At 34.8% G+C, this 18,150-nt stretch overlaps 3 protein-coding genes across 3 annotated transcripts in view; 1 reads left to right on the forward strand and 2 right to left on the reverse strand.

Annotated features, from left to right (window-relative positions):
- LOC136990417 (beta-hexosaminidase subunit alpha-like) overlaps nt 1–18,150 on the reverse strand; it is a 376,498-nt gene that overhangs the window by 173,517 nt on the left and 184,831 nt on the right. The window lies entirely within an intron of this gene.
- Nucleotides 1,688–8,209, forward strand: LOC136990445 (hydroxyacyl-thioester dehydratase type 2, mitochondrial-like). Its single transcript, XM_067288831.1, has 4 exons — nt 1,688–1,941; nt 4,222–4,304; nt 4,812–4,909; nt 8,007–8,209. Exons 1-4 carry the CDS (start codon nt 1,688–1,690, stop codon nt 8,043–8,045), a joined length of 474 nt encoding a protein of 157 aa, XP_067144932.1. The 3' UTR covers nt 8,046–8,209.
- Nucleotides 13,842–15,070, reverse strand: LOC136990446 (zinc finger BED domain-containing protein 5-like). Its single transcript, XM_067288832.1, has 2 exons — nt 14,267–15,070; nt 13,842–14,063 (listed from the first exon to the last, which is right to left on the reverse strand). Exons 1-2 carry the CDS (start codon nt 15,068–15,070, stop codon nt 13,842–13,844), a joined length of 1,026 nt encoding a protein of 341 aa, XP_067144933.1.

The raw sequence follows: 18,150 nt of genomic DNA on the forward strand, positions 1-18,150 counted from the left end.
AACGTAGGTTGGTTAGATGACTGTCGAGAACAGACATGGAAATTATAAGAGAAAGAGAACCAGATTAATTATGTATGAACTTCCAATTTGTACAGCAAGTCACATTATTTCAATTAAAAAATTTCCCCTGAATGGAGTTAGATACATAACCAGCACCACACTATTTCTAACAGGAAAAGTATGATGTACAATACAAGAGCAAAACTACACAAAAGTACAGTACTAAATTTATGACAGACAATAGAGAGGTTGCGGCCGAAGTTCAAACGTTAAACTTGTACGGCAAGCAGAAGTACACTTTTGACGTTTGAACTCCAAGTAAAACACATCGCACACTGACTCATGGGATATTGTTTAAAAATGGCGGAACATGTTTAACAATGACCAATGTTACCAGCGAAGGTAAATAAACAAACTATTTTGAAGTATTTATAGGATGTTTAATAACACTAAAAAATTATTTTTAATTAGAATCCTGTCTCCTACGGTACGATAGGACTACCTCATACTTTCATTGAGGGAAGTAGCGTATGTAAATCCGAAAGCAGCTCGGGAAACTATTTTTAGAAATTTTACAAACGTATTACGCTGCTGTTAGTAGAAGATGCTGTGAAAGAACAAACCTACTCCTACAGAATTATGATAAGCTATTATGAACACTTATGATACATATGTAAATTCTATAGGCACTTTGCAAAAAATTTGAATAATTAAATAATTTCTGGATTAAAATTGTCTGCTTTTTTACAATATTATTCACAAATGCTTAAATAATCATTTTAATAAAATATGTCATAATTTTAACCGCAAACAAAAAAAATGAAAAAATTTAAGCCGAACTTCTACTCGCTATGCTAGACGTAGCAAACGTCATTGTCAACCTAGACTTGCCAGATTGCGGTACTCGACGTCCGACATTCACGTTTTGGGCTGAAAACGTCGACCCAACCTCTAATAAATGGAAGCAGCCGAAGCTAATACCAATTACGAAGTCGTCATTTTACAAAACAAACTACCGAACAATAATTCTTAGAGGGGTAGACGAAATGCTCATTGGTTCAGTAAAACTACGTCACGAGTGATATCAGAAGCGACGAATTTGCCTCTGACGTCACGTCGAAAGCCGTTAAAGCCGGCGAATAGCATTGCCTCATTCGCCGGCTTTAACAATTGTATCAACAATGAAATATTTACTGATTTTAATAAAAGTAATAGTCATTTCACAAATTAGTAACATCAAAGTATATTATGAGCACGTATAAACGGCGTTCCAAACGAAAATTTTATCTAAAATATCATTTTAATATGCTGTTGAGAATTTTATAACTTCAGAAATGAGTACTCTCTTAATTAAAAGGAAAGAAAACGATTTGAATTTTAGTCTTCTCAATAGAATGCCTATCCGTAATATTTAACAAATTTATTTTGGTTAAATTTTAAAAAATTTCGGCTTTGAATTTTTGAAAAGCGTGTTTTTTCGACTCTGACGCGAAACGACGCCACGAAAAGCGGCGCGACGCTACATGTGGGGCAAAACGGAAAAATAGCGAATTTATTTGCTACTGCGAATAAATCTTCGAATATAATAATTGGAACGAATTTTCCGATAGTTGATGATAATCTATCAACTATCGGAAAATTTGATTGTTTTTTAATTGGCAACACTGCCGAGGTGTTCGTTTTAAAGATGGCGACTTGCTTGTTTGCAGCATGTTCGGTTCGAGTCGCCAAGAAATGTCTGCATTCGACGACTTTATCATTATCGAGAAATTCTCACATTTGCGAAGGAGATACTGCTGAGGAAACTCGATTATTTACAAAAGATGATGTAGAATTATTTTCTAAACTAACTGGAGATTTTAATCCAATTCATTTAAATGATAGTTATGCTCAAAAACAGAAGTTTGATGGAAGAATCGTTCACGGTGCTTTAATTAATGGGTAGAAATTTATACACCATTTATTAGGAAAAATCTAAATTATAGCAAATGTCGTTACACTTTTCTCATCTCGTAAATTAATATAGAGTTAAAACTTAGGGAACGTCCACAAATCGTGTAACCCAGTAGAAGGGGATAGGTTTAAGTCGTTGGCTACCATGGACCACTATAACTGGACAGGAGGTCTGAGTATGTTAACTTGGCCGAATTTCTTAAAAACTGTTCCGAGTTGCAGTATAGCGGCAAGATTCTAGGACCGAATGACGCGGTGGGGAGGGGGGGCAAATCGTCGACCCCCCTTGGGGGAGCAAAAATGTCAAAGGAACCATACCTGTATATGTGCGCGTTCGCGAGATATAGCCCTCGAAAGTTGCGCCTACGTTATGTGGGTTCGCGAGCAAAAAAGCCGGGTCACGTGACCCAATATTTTTTTACGATTTTACGGGAGTCCCGTCGCTTGCCGTTAAAATTGCCTTTAGTAGACGTTTCCCCCATTTTTTTACTTCGTTCAAGAACTACCGTGAATCGATCACTAGTTTAGCACATGGCGGCGTGTGGTGGCGCCCGTACGAGAGGTCAGTCGGGCCGCCATGTTCGCTGCCATATAGTCATTTTGGGGGGCCTATATCTCGCGAAGGCGCGCTCGTACACCCATGGTTCATTAAACTTTTTTGTTCCTATCAGTATGTTCTACAGTTCTGTTAAAGTCCCAACCGCGTCATTCGGACCAAGAATTGTTGACAGTATGGCTTACGTGTTAGAAACATGTCATGCATGTGGGTAGTATTAGCAGAAGTAGGGTTGCAACATGCTGAGATGCTCAACGTGGGACAAATCGACAACAGAAGAAACTGGATTAATTAATAAAAGAAAATTAAGTGTACTAATCCGAAATAAATTTATAAATTAGGGACCGACTGAGCACTGTTTCCGAATGCTTATTGAAACATTTCGTACATTTTGGTGATTATCTTACGCAGTTTTCAGCAAAACTTGATTCAAACACATTTCTTGTTAAACTCATTAGTTACATGACTTGACAGAGAACACATGACTGCACTGTAGCTTAACCTATTTACTGTTGAGTCATGCTGCCATCCACTGTTCTGGTTGTAGGAAATTATAGTCAGAACTCCGTGAGAACTACGCTACTAATAGTACCAATGTTGCGACATTGGTACTGTTAGTAGTGTAGTTCTCCATAAAAATTTGTCCTGGATATTTTTGATCAGCCCTCGTATATCTCTTTTATATATATATATATATATATATTTTATAATATTTATATTTTATAATATTTATATATTTTATAATATATTAAATATTATAAAATAATAATATAATATATTTTAATAATATATTATATTATTATAATAATATATATATTTTCCTGTTGGTTCGGGAAGTTGCAATAAAGATTTTGTTATTCTCCCGTCTGGTGTTTAAATTTAAAAATAAAAGAAAGGGATTTATGGGTCTAGCTTTAGTCTGTCTTGAACATCCTTCCCTTTCTCTCTCTGATCATTTGGATCTTGACATGCTAGTCCTCCAAATTATCCTCTTTTGAATTATTTTGTTAACTGTAACTCCTTTAAATCATTCCTAACTTCTAATTTTCAACTTTCTTTGGCCTATCTCTATTTTGCTTAGTTCCTGTCAAGTCCCTGATTTGCCTAACCAATTCATCTCTTTTAACTATATGTCCAAGCTATCTAAATCTATTTTATGTAAGCTTCTCTATAATATCCCTTTTCTAAACTACCCCTTACATGCTCATTCCTATTCATATCAGCTAAGTTAATCTCACACACAAACCTGAGCATCCTTATATCTGCTACCTGCATCTTTACCTGAGATTTCTTTATTCCTCAACATTCCGATCCAAACTGCATTGCACTCTTACAACTGTCTTATAATTTTTAATCTAACTAGAACTCTTTTATAACAAAATCTTTGGTCCTTAAATTACTTAAATTTCTCCACTGTTTTTTATTTCCTTATAATGAATAATTAACCTGCATTTTCTCTCCTTATCACTGAAGTGAAATTGTACGAACTTTCTCTCTGTTAATCTTTAATCCTTTACTCTAATCTATTCATAACTTTTTTTATCTCCTCCATCAATTCTTCCTTATCTTCACTAATATTGTCTAAACAGATCAATTAATTTTGCTTATTACTTTTTAATATCATTTACATCAAAAATGATATTTTAGTTTGATCTAAATTTTATCTAGGATTTTATTAAAACAGTGAAAAAGATTGTTTATTATCTTTCTAGATTAATTTCTTGTTTATTGGGTACCAAATTACCAGGTCCTGGCTGTGTTGTAGTTAAAGAATTATTAGAATTTCCAGCTCCATGTTAGTAAGTTTTTTTTATAAAAGAATTACTTATTTATTTTGTTCTAAAGTATATTGAGTATTTTATTTTAATCAAGATATAATTTTAAGATGTATCTTGATCTAACATCTATATTATGTAATATTTCATTTTGAATTATCCTGCTTTAATTTTGAAATATTTCAAAAAATATATGTTTTAATAAAATGAAGTTTTATATGAAAGTTATTTATAATCTCGCACAATAAAATATATATAAATAGCAAAATATCCTTATATAAAAATGTCATGAATGGTTATTGCAAAACTAAATAAATATCATTTATTAGTATGTATGAAACATATATCTAGAAATTGTCTTTGTAATATTGTTGTTATACATTACTAACACACATTGTTTTCATGATCAAGTGTCTATTAAATTTTATATAAAAATTGATTTGTAAAAATTTGTTAATACTTAATAAATAAATAAATGAAAGAAGTTACATTAATTGACATTTTTATGCAGAATTTTTATTTTTCAGTGTATATAGATGAAAAAGTGGTGGCAAAAGTTGTTATAACATCAGTCAGAAAAACAATTGTAAAATGCTCTTTCAATTGCTGTACTGAAAATGGAAAGGTAAGTGAAGATATTTCATTTTATTATAATCTTTGAATATTTTATTTTAAATATAGAAATTAAAAATTTATATTTTTATATACAGCCTGATTTAAAAGCAATGGATAAAACTACAGGGTGATCAATTATTCAATTTACAGTAAAAAATATTAATATATTCCTGTCAAATTCTTAAAGATAACCAATGATGTTACAGAGAAGAATCTTATTTCAAATCAGTTTACTTATTCAAATCAATTACTATTTCAACATTACCTAGTACTAATACAGTTCAATATTTATTAGTTTAGAAATGGGTAATCTTTATTTAACACTCCAAATTTATAATTTTATTTCAAAGTCATTTTCCAAACATTGAATGTTTTTGAGCAAAAGAAACATTATTGTTTGCACAATACTAACTGTAATACCAAGTGTCACCAAATATAAAACTAACACTTTTGCAAATAATCGTGACAGCAGCCAATTTATCTGTTGTTTTTCAGTGTTAACTAGACTTAAACTGCGAACGATTTAAGATTTTCTGTGTAACTCAGAAAATCTTAAATCTTGAGAATCAGAAAGGGGTAAATTAACAATTTTTACTGTAAATTGAATAATTAATCACAATAACATAACACAGTAACATGATAAACAACTGTCTTTCAGTATTACACATACACTTGCATAAATATATTTCATAATTATTAAAGTACTTTCAACAGTGCATTATGTCTACATCATGTAACGTTAGCCGACCAACTGCGTTAGTCAGGATTGTCTTGCAATTATGACCAACGTGTGGGAGTAGGAAAAACTCTCCGAGACAGGTTCCACATCGACAAACCATCTAATAATAATAAAAATTTCTTACAACAAAGCCAACAAAGAGGCATAATGCCAATCCAACAGAGGGGAAATTAGTCCTTCACCAATAAAAAAAAAAGAGTCCGAATGTCCAGACAGTCATTTAGTGAAGGTGAAGTGGAAAACGATGATTCCGGGGTGCACAGTACAATTTGTAGCAATGACCACTGATGACCAGGTGCACCTGGGTTGGTTTTTGATGGGACGGGAAAACAAATCCTGGGACGTAGAACAAGCCTTTGGTGTGGAAAGATAGGAGCACCAAAAAATTCGGGGAGAGGAGTGCTATCAACTAAGTACCAAGAACCTTTTTTTTTCAGATGGTTTTATATGTTTTTTTTTGGGTCCCAGATCAAACATTTTGATAGGTCGATGCCGACTTGCCCCCACTCTTCAATTGGTCCCCCTCTTCATTACAAATTGTAACAAGATTGGAACCCAGATTGTGGGATGAGTCAACACCGAATTTGATTCCTATCGAAGATGTTCAATCTAAGTACTCAAATTCATCTATTGTTTTAATCTGAGTACAGTTATCCCTTGATAGCCCAACATTTTGTAATCTGACATGCTCAGTAGTCCGACGCACCTCCCGTCAAGGTTACCGTAGTCCCTGTGTCTGCTTGCACAGAAGGATGTCGCAACATGAATCTCCCCACCCAATTCTTACACAATGACACACATTTCTTCTGTTTTTCGTGAGCAGTTCTGTACGTACTGTATTATTTATGCCTATACATACTGTATGTACATTTATTGGCTTCCATATCTCTTTTTATAAACATGTTTTAGTTAACCGAAATGGGTGTTTCATTTCCATATTAACCTAGGCAGCATTTTACTCATAAAATGTAGGAATATTGAAGGCTACTGTTAGCAAAACAATGCCAAATATGTAATCACTTTCGGTAATCCGGACACTTTTGATAATCCGACACCCCTTTGGTCTCATACCTGTCGGATTATCAAGGGACAACTGTAGTTTGACTTTCTTAGAAATTTCTACAGACATGCCCTTTAATGGACATAAAATATTCATTTTTCGTTTCCCTTCTTTTTCTCTTGTTTGACGATTTCTTTTTACAACATCATAGTAATTATTATTATTATTTTCTTCTATACAAAAATTTAAAAAAATTTTTTTTGTACCCACTTCTGAAGCTTCACAATCAGACAAAATTTTTATAGAATGGAATATCAAACAAAAATTTTTTAAATTAAGAGAACTGAAAAAGTTTTTCTCTTATGTGTATAAATACTTAGCAAACCTCTAGTAATTTTTAAAATTTCAATTAAACACAAAGGAAAACAAATTGATGTAAAACAAGCTTATAAGTAATGGAAAAGTTATAAGATTGATAACTTTTTAAGAATTATAAAAGTTAAAATTATAATTTTAAATTTAAACTGTCTTGTAGTACCATAGCCACAAACAAAGTTTTTAGAAATTTAAAGAGTGACATCTATCCAGTCCAGATAATCATAATCATATCTATCATAATCTTACAGGAGTTTGTACTTTTTGTATATAAAAATTCTTTGATAAATATTGTTCTCTAGTGTCCCAGTGTGTAATGAAACACTGCATTTGCATTTACTTGAAAATTTGAATGTAAAATAACCATTTAAGTACTTGCATCTATATTTTAAGTTTATTAAAGGGTTTTAATGCTGAAGGACAGTTGTTTATTGTGTTACATAATTTGGCATCAAGTTTGTGTTCAAATTTTAGTAATTTAACCTAAAAAAACAAATTGTACATAATATCATAAATATAAAGGATATTTTATACTTTAATCTTTTTGTTGGGCTGCAATTTGAGAAAAATTATAGACCTATAAATTTCCACTGTCATCCATCTGTCCACCCCTAATCTCGAGAACAGAATTAGATAGATGAAATCTGACATCAGATATGGAAACCTTTGTGGCAGGAGGCCCCAATTGACTATATATGAACTTTCAGTTTGCACCAGAAGTCATGTTATTTCAATTTAAAAGTTTGTCCCCGAAAGCAGTTAATAGATGATCAGCACAACTCTATTGTTAAAGTATGATGTGCAGGGGTAAGCCACTACTAGTTCGATGTGGAGAGCATATATTTTAAATAAAATAAATTAAAATTATGATTAAAAATTGCAGCCCAGCATTGTAATGATGTTACAATAAATAATTGCTTATTATATAAGAATTTTAATTTTGCTTGTTGAAAGTAAGAACATTAAAAATTTAATTGAAGTTTTTTAAAATAGGAAGTGTTAAAAGGAGAAGCAAAATTATTGTTGAAGTGATTCAATTCAACTTTATACTTGTTTAATAAACATTTGAAAGCTGAAGAAACAATAAATAAATGCGTAAATCATAAGAATATAAATAACCGAATTAAGATGTAAGATTATTTTATTATATAATTATAAGATTGTCAATGTGTAAAACTGTATATAATGTTGTATATTCTCATTTGAAAATGATTAAGAAATTATCAATTTCTTAATCATTTTCATATTTCATAATCAAGTTGTAGGTTCTTAATCAAAATTTGTACAAAACCTAACAAAATAATAAAAAAATTTATAAAAGTGACTTCTATACATTGCATTTAAGATTTAAAAAAAAAAAATAGTACTTAAGAAATCATGAAAACTATAGCCGAAATATGTAATGAACTAAATAAATTTGTGATATCACAAATTTGTGATATCACAAATTTATTTAGTTCATTACATATTTCCTCCTCGAATAATCTAAACAGTAAGTTTAAAAGCTAGCGGACCCAGCCACGCATTGCTGTGGCTTAAAAGTATCTATTATAAAATGTATAACACTTTTTCCGTGAGAGGGAAATTTCGAAAAATCCCTCCTTAGTGTACATTCTCTTGACGTTCCCTATTAAAACGCAATGAAAAACGCAAAAAACCACATCTAAAATAATATAATAGAATCCCAGTTCTTCACGGTAAGCTTTAGTTTTGTCCCTCTTCCCCACGTGCGAAATTTCGACATCTATATTATATAAAAACTAGCAAGTAGGCCTGGCATTGCTTGGGCAAATGTAACGATAGCGAAGATTAAGATTATTACATTATAGTCATAAAAAAAGAGTAATTTCATCAACGAACTAAGTATTTCTAAAGAAAGGTCGAATTTGAAAATCGAATGTTCTAATATTGTTCGATTTTCACGACGTGTTCTGATTATATCATTCGATTTTCATCGAATGTTCTAAAGAAGAAAGGTCAAGAAAAACCGAACTAATCTGTTTAAATTTGAAAATCGAATATTTTCTAACATATTACTCTTTTTCTTTTTTCTTTTTTTTTTCCAACGCCCGTAAATCTTGCACGTTGCTTTCTCTTGTTCTCCATTGTTACTTAACACTTTGGAACTTATATCTGGTACCCTAACTGTGCACCAAATTTCAACTTTCAACTCCTAACCGTTTTAGCGAATATTAAGATTATTACGTTATAGTCAACCTTACTGTTTTCACAGAATGCAAGAATTGGGTCCTCCCTGTTTCCAGACTAATTACAGAATTTTTAGATAGGTCTAAAAATATGTTCGATTTCGAAAAAACTGCATCTGCGTTTTGCACTTCGCTTTCTCTTAACACTTGTTACGAAACACTTCCATTGTTGATGGAAGTGTTAAGACTTAATCCTGTCCCTCTCCCCCGTGGGGCGGAATTTCGAAAAATTCCTTCTTAGTGTGTGTTCTCGTGACGTACCCTAACTGTGTACCAAATTTCAACTTTCAACCCCTGACCGTTTGGGCTGTGCACTGATTATTATTATTATTATTATGTTGGGTTAAGTGGGATATACTCGGTTAACACTGGTGGCTATATACTATGCCGGACCAAAGTCAAGGCATAGTAACCAAAACAGAAATTAAAGAAGTGTATCAGTGTGTGTGTCTGTATTCAGGAATTTTCTCACAATATGACATTTGCTCAATATAGTGGCCTTCTGTAGTGTGATGTATGTGTTTCTATTCAATTGTAATGTGCCCAGGCTTTTGTGCAGTGTGTGTGGTATGACACCTGTAGAGGAGAGAACGACAGGTACAATAAGCACCCTATCCATCCTTCACAGATGCCTTATTTCCTGGGCAAGTTCTGTGTACTTACTAATTTTTTTAGTGCAAGCGTTTTGTATATTGTGAGTGTTTGGAATGGATATGTCTATAATGTATGTGATTTTATTGTGTTTGTCAATGAGTGTGATGTCTGGTCTGTTGTGGTAAATTGTTTTATCTGTGATTATGGCTCTGTCGTAGTACATTTTGTGCGTGTTGTTTTCCAATACTGTCTGTGGAATGTATCTGTAGTATGGTTCGTGGATGTCTACTAATTTGTGTTTCTTTGCAAGCTCTTGGTGTATTATATTTGCTACTTGATTATGTCTGTGTAGATAATCTGTCTGTGCCAAGAGCTTGCAACCAGAGGTGATGTGTTGTATAGTTTCTGGCATGACGTGACATTTTCTGCATGTGTCATTTGTGAGTGTTGCATCTTTGAGTGTGTGTTTTCTGTAGTTTTTAGTAATTATGACCTGATCCTGTATGACGATCATGAATCCTTCTGTCTCCCCAAAGAGGCATCCCCGAGCTAACCGGCTGTTTGACGCAGTTTTGTCAACAAAATCCTGGGCCAGATCATAAGGATGCCTGCCATGGAGTGCCTTTCGAGCCCACGATTGCTTAATGGTGTCTGTGCTTTTTATATGTTGTGTTGTGTCCATATGATGTGAGTGTAAGTTTAATGGTGTGCTATTTGAGTCTGCTAGAGTTACTGCTTTATGTAATTGTGATGTTTCTTGTTTTTTGTAGAAAAACTCTCGCAGTGACTGTATTTGTTTGTAGTGAAGGTTAACTATGTCAATCAGGCATGTGAGTACTGGATGACATATGTGTTTATTGCTTTAACTGTGTGTTTTGCATTTAACTGTGTTCTGAGAATAGCATTTAACCTACTTTGGTATTCTTTAATTAATCTTTCCTTTATTTGTGCATGTTCTGTTAGTTTGGCCTGTTGGAATCCTAAATACTTGTAGAACTCGCCCTCTTTCATGGATTCAATAATGTCTCCATTTCCAAGTGCAAAATCTTCTTTCTTCAGGATTCCTTTTTCTATGTGAACTGTTTTGCATTTATCTAGGCCAAATTCCATTTGTATGTCCTTGGTGTATGAATGTGTGATTTGTAGGAGTTGATAAAGTTGTTTTTGTGTGGATGCATAAAGTTTTATGTCATCCATGTACATGAGATGTGACAGTGTAAACTGTGTTGTTTTTTCGTGTCTGATATTGTAACCATATTGCGTGTTGTTTAACATGTTGGATAATGGATTCAGGGCTAAGCAGAACCAGAGAGGATTCAAGGAATCTCCTTGAAAAATTCCTCGCCTAATAAAAATTTGGTTTGTTTGTATGGAAGTGTTACTAACCCTGAGATGTAGTGTTGTTCTCTAGTGCTGCATAGTGTTTTGAAAGAATGCAATGAGTGATGGATGTATTTTGTACATATGTAGAATATGTAGCAGCCAACTGTGTGGAACACTGTCAAATGCTTTTCTGTAGTCTATATATGCCATGTGTATATTTCTGTGTTGTTTGTGTGCTTGCCGTAGAATGACTGAATCTATGAGTAACTGTTCTTTGCATCTCTTGTGATTTCTACGGCAACCTTTTTGTTGTTTTATTAGAATGTCGTGTTCTTCAATATGTTTGTATATTTTGTTTGCAATACAGGATGTCAATAATTTGTACAGTGTTGGAAGACATGTAATTGGTCTGTATTGTGTGGGGTCTGTGGTATTTGTTGTTTTTTTTCTTGTGGTATCTGTTGAGGCATGTTAGGTTTCATGTAGGTGATGCCCTGAGTAAGAAAATTTGGCATGTCCTGTGGATTGATGATAATGTGTGTTAGGTGTTTAGCTAGTTCCTGGTGCAGTGATGTGAACTTTTTGTACCAGAAATTGTGAATGTTGTCTATACCAGGTGTCTTCCAGTTGTGTGCTCTGTTAACAGTGTATTGGAAATCATGTATGTTTATTTCAGCACAGGGCATAGTTGGTATGTTGTGCAAGTTTCTGTTCTCCTCCTCGATCCAGCCTGCATCAGCATTATGCGTGACAGCACTGGACCAAAGAGAAGACCAATATGTTGTGAGTTCTTCTTCTGTTGGTGTGCCACTGTGCTGTGTATCAGTGTTTGCTTTGTTATTAATTTGTCTGTAAAAGAGTTTTTCATTGTTTGTAAATAATTTATTTTGTTGTTTTCGTAGTGTACATGTTTTGTATCGTTTGAGTCTACGTGCTTTGGCAGCAAGTTTTTGTTTTAGTGTATCAATATATTCTGTAATGTGTGTGTTGTGATGTTCATGTTTTGTGTGTGTTTTTATTTTCTTGAAAATGTTTTTGAGCTGTTTCCTTAATTTGGGTGTTATGTTGTTTTTAGTGTATTGTGTCAGCCTGCCTAATTGCTGTCTAATGTCATTTATTTGTATTTCTATTCTTCTCTGCCAGGCAGGCTTGTGATAGAATTTTGTTTTCTGTGTATTTGTCTGTGACTGTACTTTCAGTCCATGGTGTGTCACTACTGTGACTGCCCCAGCATAAACTAATGTATGAATGTCTGCGAGTGTAGAAATTGAATGAATGTAGTGTGGTAGTAAGTGAGTGTTTACATAATTTAGTGTTTTTCCTACTTCTTTGACGTGTTGATTTTTGGTATTCGTGGTCTTTGTGTGGGATCTGTACCTGTATATTTAGTGAGTGTTTCCTGAAATATAAGTGAGAGCGTATTAACTAAATCCATGTCTATGTTATCAGTGATGGACGAGGAAGTGTCTGTAGTATCATTAGTGGTAATTGTTGTATGTGTGTTATTATCAATGCTTGTTGCTGGATTATCCTGACAGGTTACATGATCTTCATTAATGTTAGATGTTTCTGTCTGTTGATGTATTTGATCAGCAACCTGTTGTTTGATAAGTTCAAGTGTTGTTTGTGGAATAAGGTTGTTGTGTATATTTGTTCTTTTTTGATCAACAACCCTTTGTTCAGTGACAGTGAGGTGAGGATATTGTTGTGTGAATTTATGGTGTAGTTGTTGTCTGTATGCTGTCATGTTTGTTTCGAGTTTTGTGATCGTGTAATAAGTACGGATGATAAACTCGTTCATTTCTACTGTCCATTTCATCCGTTGGCGTGGTTTTCCAGCCTTTGTGGTCTGTGGATGCATTGCCACAGAAACACCAAGGCTGGGTTGGTTCCTCACATCTGTTGAGGGCATTGCAGTAGCCATGCTTGGGCCGGTGCTGCTTTCGCCACCGGTAACCAGGGGAGACTGTGGCCTATTTTTCGAACGTGAGCCTCTGCCTAACCCACGAACGCGGACCTTGTTAACCTGGGCGACGTCCGAGCCGGTATCACACTTTGATCTAGTTATCACCATAATAAATATGTCCACAGAATGTGGGTGTGGTCACTCTTAGCTTCATTTTTCCCCATAGGCCTTACTGGCATGGGTGTCCCTACCAGGAGCTTGTGCTCCAGCCTGCATTGCCCTATGGATCAGTAAAATTACTGGGCTCTCCCACCACGACCAGGTGGTGACCACGGGAGAGTTATTATTATTATTATTATTATTATTATTATTATTATTATTAAACAGATGTTGCGTTAACCAATTCGTGCGTTATTAAAATTTATGAACTTTAATTCACTGTAGAGTGTATAGTGTAGAAAATACACTTTTCTACTACTATTAAAATAAATAATTCTACTCATACCTTTTCAATGTGATATTTGCGCCTGCCTAGCTGCACACAGACGGCTGATCCGTGGTGGAATCATTGACAATGCTACTCTCATTTCTTCATCAACGGATCTGAGTCTCTCCCTCTTTGATGTTTTAATTTCAGTCAACGTCGAGAAGCCCAGTTCACACAAAAATACGTAGTTGAAAATGGCAATAACACATTAACTGCCATCTCGGATATAGCCGGGTATTCACTTTTTATTGTCAACCAAAATGTATCCAAAGGCACTTCGAGGAGTTTTAATTTCAATGTTCTGTCTGCTTTTAATTCCGCGAGTTCCTCTTGTAATGAATAGGTAGAGACTCTGAAATCGCAACGAATGGGTTACGAACCCAGTCGATATCTTCAACACTGTCTCCAAAATACTTCTTGAACCTCTGCTGCAGGATTTGTAAATGTTCTTTAATTAGATCCATCATCATTTTATTACTGGAAGCAAGTGACCATACAGTCGAGAACATTTCAAACGAACCATTTTCAATTCTCTGTATCCACAAATTTAGCTTATTCACAAATCCTTGAATCTTATCCATACTAGTAAGAATATTTTCGTTCCTACCTTGCATTTTTCTGTTCAGCTCATTCAATTGTACGAAAATATCAGAAAGATAGGCCAACTTACATACCCATTCATCATCTGCAAATAAATTCGCGTACCGTGCCCCTCGACAGTCAAAAATACACGTACCTCGTCTTTAAGTTCCAATATTCGCGTTAACACTTTTCCTCTTGATAACCACCGTACTTCTGTATGTAGCAGGAGTGTGGTGTGTTCTGATTCCATTTCCTGACACAAAACGGAAAATAGACGCGAATTTAGGGGTCGCGATTTGACAAGGTTTACGACTTTTACTACTTCGTCCAGCACAGCTTTCAGAGAAGGTGGCAAAGATTTAGCAACAATGGCTTCGCGGTGAATAAGACAATGATCGCATCGTATGTTAGGATTAATTTCACGTACTTGAGCTACAAATCCTTTCACTCGGCCTGTCATAGCTGCGGCTCCGTCTGTACAAACACTAACACAGTCCTTCCATTTTAATTCATTTTGGAGCACATATTCGTTAGTTACACGAAATATTTCTTCACCGGTGGCTCGCTCGGGAAGTTGTTTGCAAAAAAAGAAATTAGTTGCAATTACATTACCATCGATGTACCGAATATAAGCAAGAAGTTGTGCGTGGCCGCTAATATCGGTGGACTCGTCGATCTGAAGTGAGAACTTTCGACTGCTGTTGATTTTCTCCTTCATAATGTCTTCAATGTCACTGGACATCTCAATAACTCGGCGACTGATCGTGTCATCAGAAAGAGGAATTTTTGATATTTCACTAGCAGCTTCTGAACCCAGGACTATTTTCACCATCTCTTTACAAGCAGGCATTAATAACGTTTCAGCTATTGTATGTGGTTTTTTGGCCTTTACGATAAGTTCGGCTACCTTATAGCTAGCTTCCTGTACTTTGTCCGAAACACATACTGTTGTAGTCATGAATGCTGCTTGTTTTCGGTTTTGTTCCAACAACCGATGAAAATAATTGACATCTTTGTTTAACAGAGAAGAATGTTTTGTTGACAAATGTCGTTTCAATTTACTGGGCACTATAGCAGCATTAGTAAGTTTTTCACCACAAACAATACACTCGGGGATTGGGCACGTTTTATCACCACACCAAAAAAAAAATCGCAAGATAAATAATTATCACTATACTGCCGACGCACTAATTTTTGTTTTTTTTTTGCGGACTCAATCAGTGGCGTAGCGTACTGGGGGCGGCAGGGGCGGCCCGCCCCGGGCGGCACTTTTAGGGGGCGGCAAAATTTCACAATAAATAATAATATCTTGTAAAAATTTGAACCTGTAGAATACACGATAATGATGATTGTTCTTGCTGAAAAGTTCTTTAGAATTACTGTATATTTTAGTCTTTTAAATTGAGATACCTAAATAAGGGGGCGGCGAAATTTTCTTCCGCCCCGGGCGGCTGACAGCCACGCTACGCCACTGGACTCAATGCTATCACTACTACTACTTGTCGAAGGAACACTCCGTACAAGGAATTTGTCCATCTTAGAAAAAATTAAATAGTCTAATAATAATAGAAAAAAATTAGACTGACGAGCAATCACAATTTTTGGACTACTACAGAGCACAGCTAAGATAGAACTGAAATATTTGCAAGACGCGGGACCTATATTCTTCGAAGGAAAGTCTAACAACGGGTTGGTGAATCGGTATAGGAATGTAATAAAGTTGAGGAAGCACTAACAAACAGGGACAAGTACCAAAATAAAGTAATAAGGTAATAAAGGACAGGGCTAATCCCAGCACTTTTTGGAGAAGCACGTACACAGAACAATTGGCAAGGGTAACAAAACACCTGGAAGCAAATTTATTTTATATTTAATTTCTTAGAATACATAAAAATGCGTGGCTTGTAATAAAGAATAAACAAACATCATCATATTTCACCAGTGCTGTGTCAGAGAATGAAATACAAGCATAAGAAACACAGCAACTGTGATAAAAATATATAAATAAAACTTGACAATTAATAGAATATGTAAAAGTTCACGTTACACCTTTCACCTTGTGACGGCACACCGGTTACGAAACACTGGGTTAGAACGTGCGTCCCACTGTTTCCTTGCTGGAATCAGAGAAGAGTCGCCATTTTGGCACCACGGGTAACATTAACCGCTAAAACTATAAAACTTCAACGAAAATTTATACCTCTCCTTATCTGTCGAGGTATACGGTATTTGAATTTTGGGTAGAAGTTACCTTTAGGTTATTCATTTGTATATGTACTGTACATATGTGCAAAGTACTTAAAAGCAACATCTTTCCTCTATACTAAAGTATGGATTTTCATAGATACAGATGTAACAGATTATGTAATTCGTTACTAGGAAAACTTTATTGCCTATGTTATGCCTAGAATCACCTTAAATGTCTAAATGCGAATCTCAAACCATTTTCTAGATTCTGCTGCGCAAGTACTTCGAAAATCGAAGGCTTTTCTCCCACGGTTGATGTCACGTGGGCGCCGAACTCCACCATCTTAAATTGTAATTTATTTTTTTATTTTTTAAACAATCGCAATGATTTTATTGATATATATTTGCGTGTTTTGTTTGTATTACTAGACAAAAAATCACAAAATTTAAAAATATGAAACGTTTTTGATGATCGTTTAATAATTAGTTTTATCTAGTTCCATAATACACAACGGTCGGATTGCCGAGCGGTTAAAGTGGTAGTTTATCGCTCTGGAGAACACGGGATCATATTCCATAGGATGAAAAGCATGATGATAGAATTTTTCGGGCCCCACCAACCCGTTGTGGTTAGGGATGGAGCCCACCACAATGGGGTAGGGAAGGGGCTAATTGCAACCTTTGTCAATACAGACATAATATATCTCACAAGGGACAGGGACCGACAAATCTCAGGCCCAATTAGGAAACACACTATGGGTACGGCTGCCCCATTGTGGGTTTGGCCAGGCTCACAACAGGTTTGTTTAAAAAGAGTCATTTTAGTACTAACAGAACGGAAAGAGTTTTTGAAAGGTTCTTTAATTGAGTATTTAACGCATCAATATTTTTCTCACACTTACAGCCAAAATGGCGCCCCGGACATATGTTCGGGTTGCCCGCCCCTAGAGCGGGCTTTGCTCTCCACCACTTTGGGTTTGGTGTTGGTTTTCGTTAGTTTAATCTTATTTTAACTTTAAAAATACTATAGAGCATCGATTATCCAAATACCTATCAACCGAATCATCGGTTAATCGAAAGCGTTCCAGTCTAAAATTCAAATTTTCGCATTCTGTGGCACTGCAATATTTGGCTGTCTTGGGCTACTCCAATATTATTTTTGTTGGTGTGTGTTTTAGCTGGCAGCATGGCGCGTCCATGAGAGGGTACTTAAGGACGCGCCGCATTTGAACGAGGCTTTTAGACTAGTCGGGGAGAGTTGCAAGGCTATAGCCGTATCTCCATATAAACCTGAAGATAGAGATAGAACGAGGCTTTTTTTTCCCATCGTGATAAGTGAGTTTTGCTTGTTTTGTGTGGTGTTTTTCCGAGAACTGTGTCGTGTTGAATCTGAATGTTTTTGATACTAGAATAACTTCAGATATATAATTTTTTTTCTGTTTTTATAGTTTTCAATACATTTATTTTGATTGTGCAAAATAACAAAATAATTTTTAACGATTCAATAGCCACGATTTTATTTAAAAAAAAAATTTATGGTAATTATACAGTTTAAGGGAATAAGAGTTTTTTAATTATCATTTTGGTTAATGTTACCTTAGGTAGCCAAAATGGCGGAGCTTCCGGTAATCTCGATCCAGGTTACTTAGTGACGTCGGTAATAAAGGGAGCTGCGAACTATCGCGATGTATTATGCAAATTAATACTAACGACGCATTTCGTGAAGTGTTATCGACAGAATATAGTAAAAGTTGTGTTAAGCATTAATTTGAGTGATTTTTGACGTTTAATCTATTGTTTTTCGAAAAAATTTGTTAATAAATAATTGAGTAATTTTGATATTTCTTCCCA

The sequence above is a fragment of the Centruroides vittatus genome, unplaced genomic scaffold (assembly GCF_030686945.1).
Source record: "Centruroides vittatus isolate TY-2023 unplaced genomic scaffold, ASM3068694v2 scaffold_932, whole genome shotgun sequence".
In the NCBI taxonomy this organism is placed as follows: Eukaryota; Metazoa; Arthropoda; class Arachnida; order Scorpiones; family Buthidae; genus Centruroides; species Centruroides vittatus.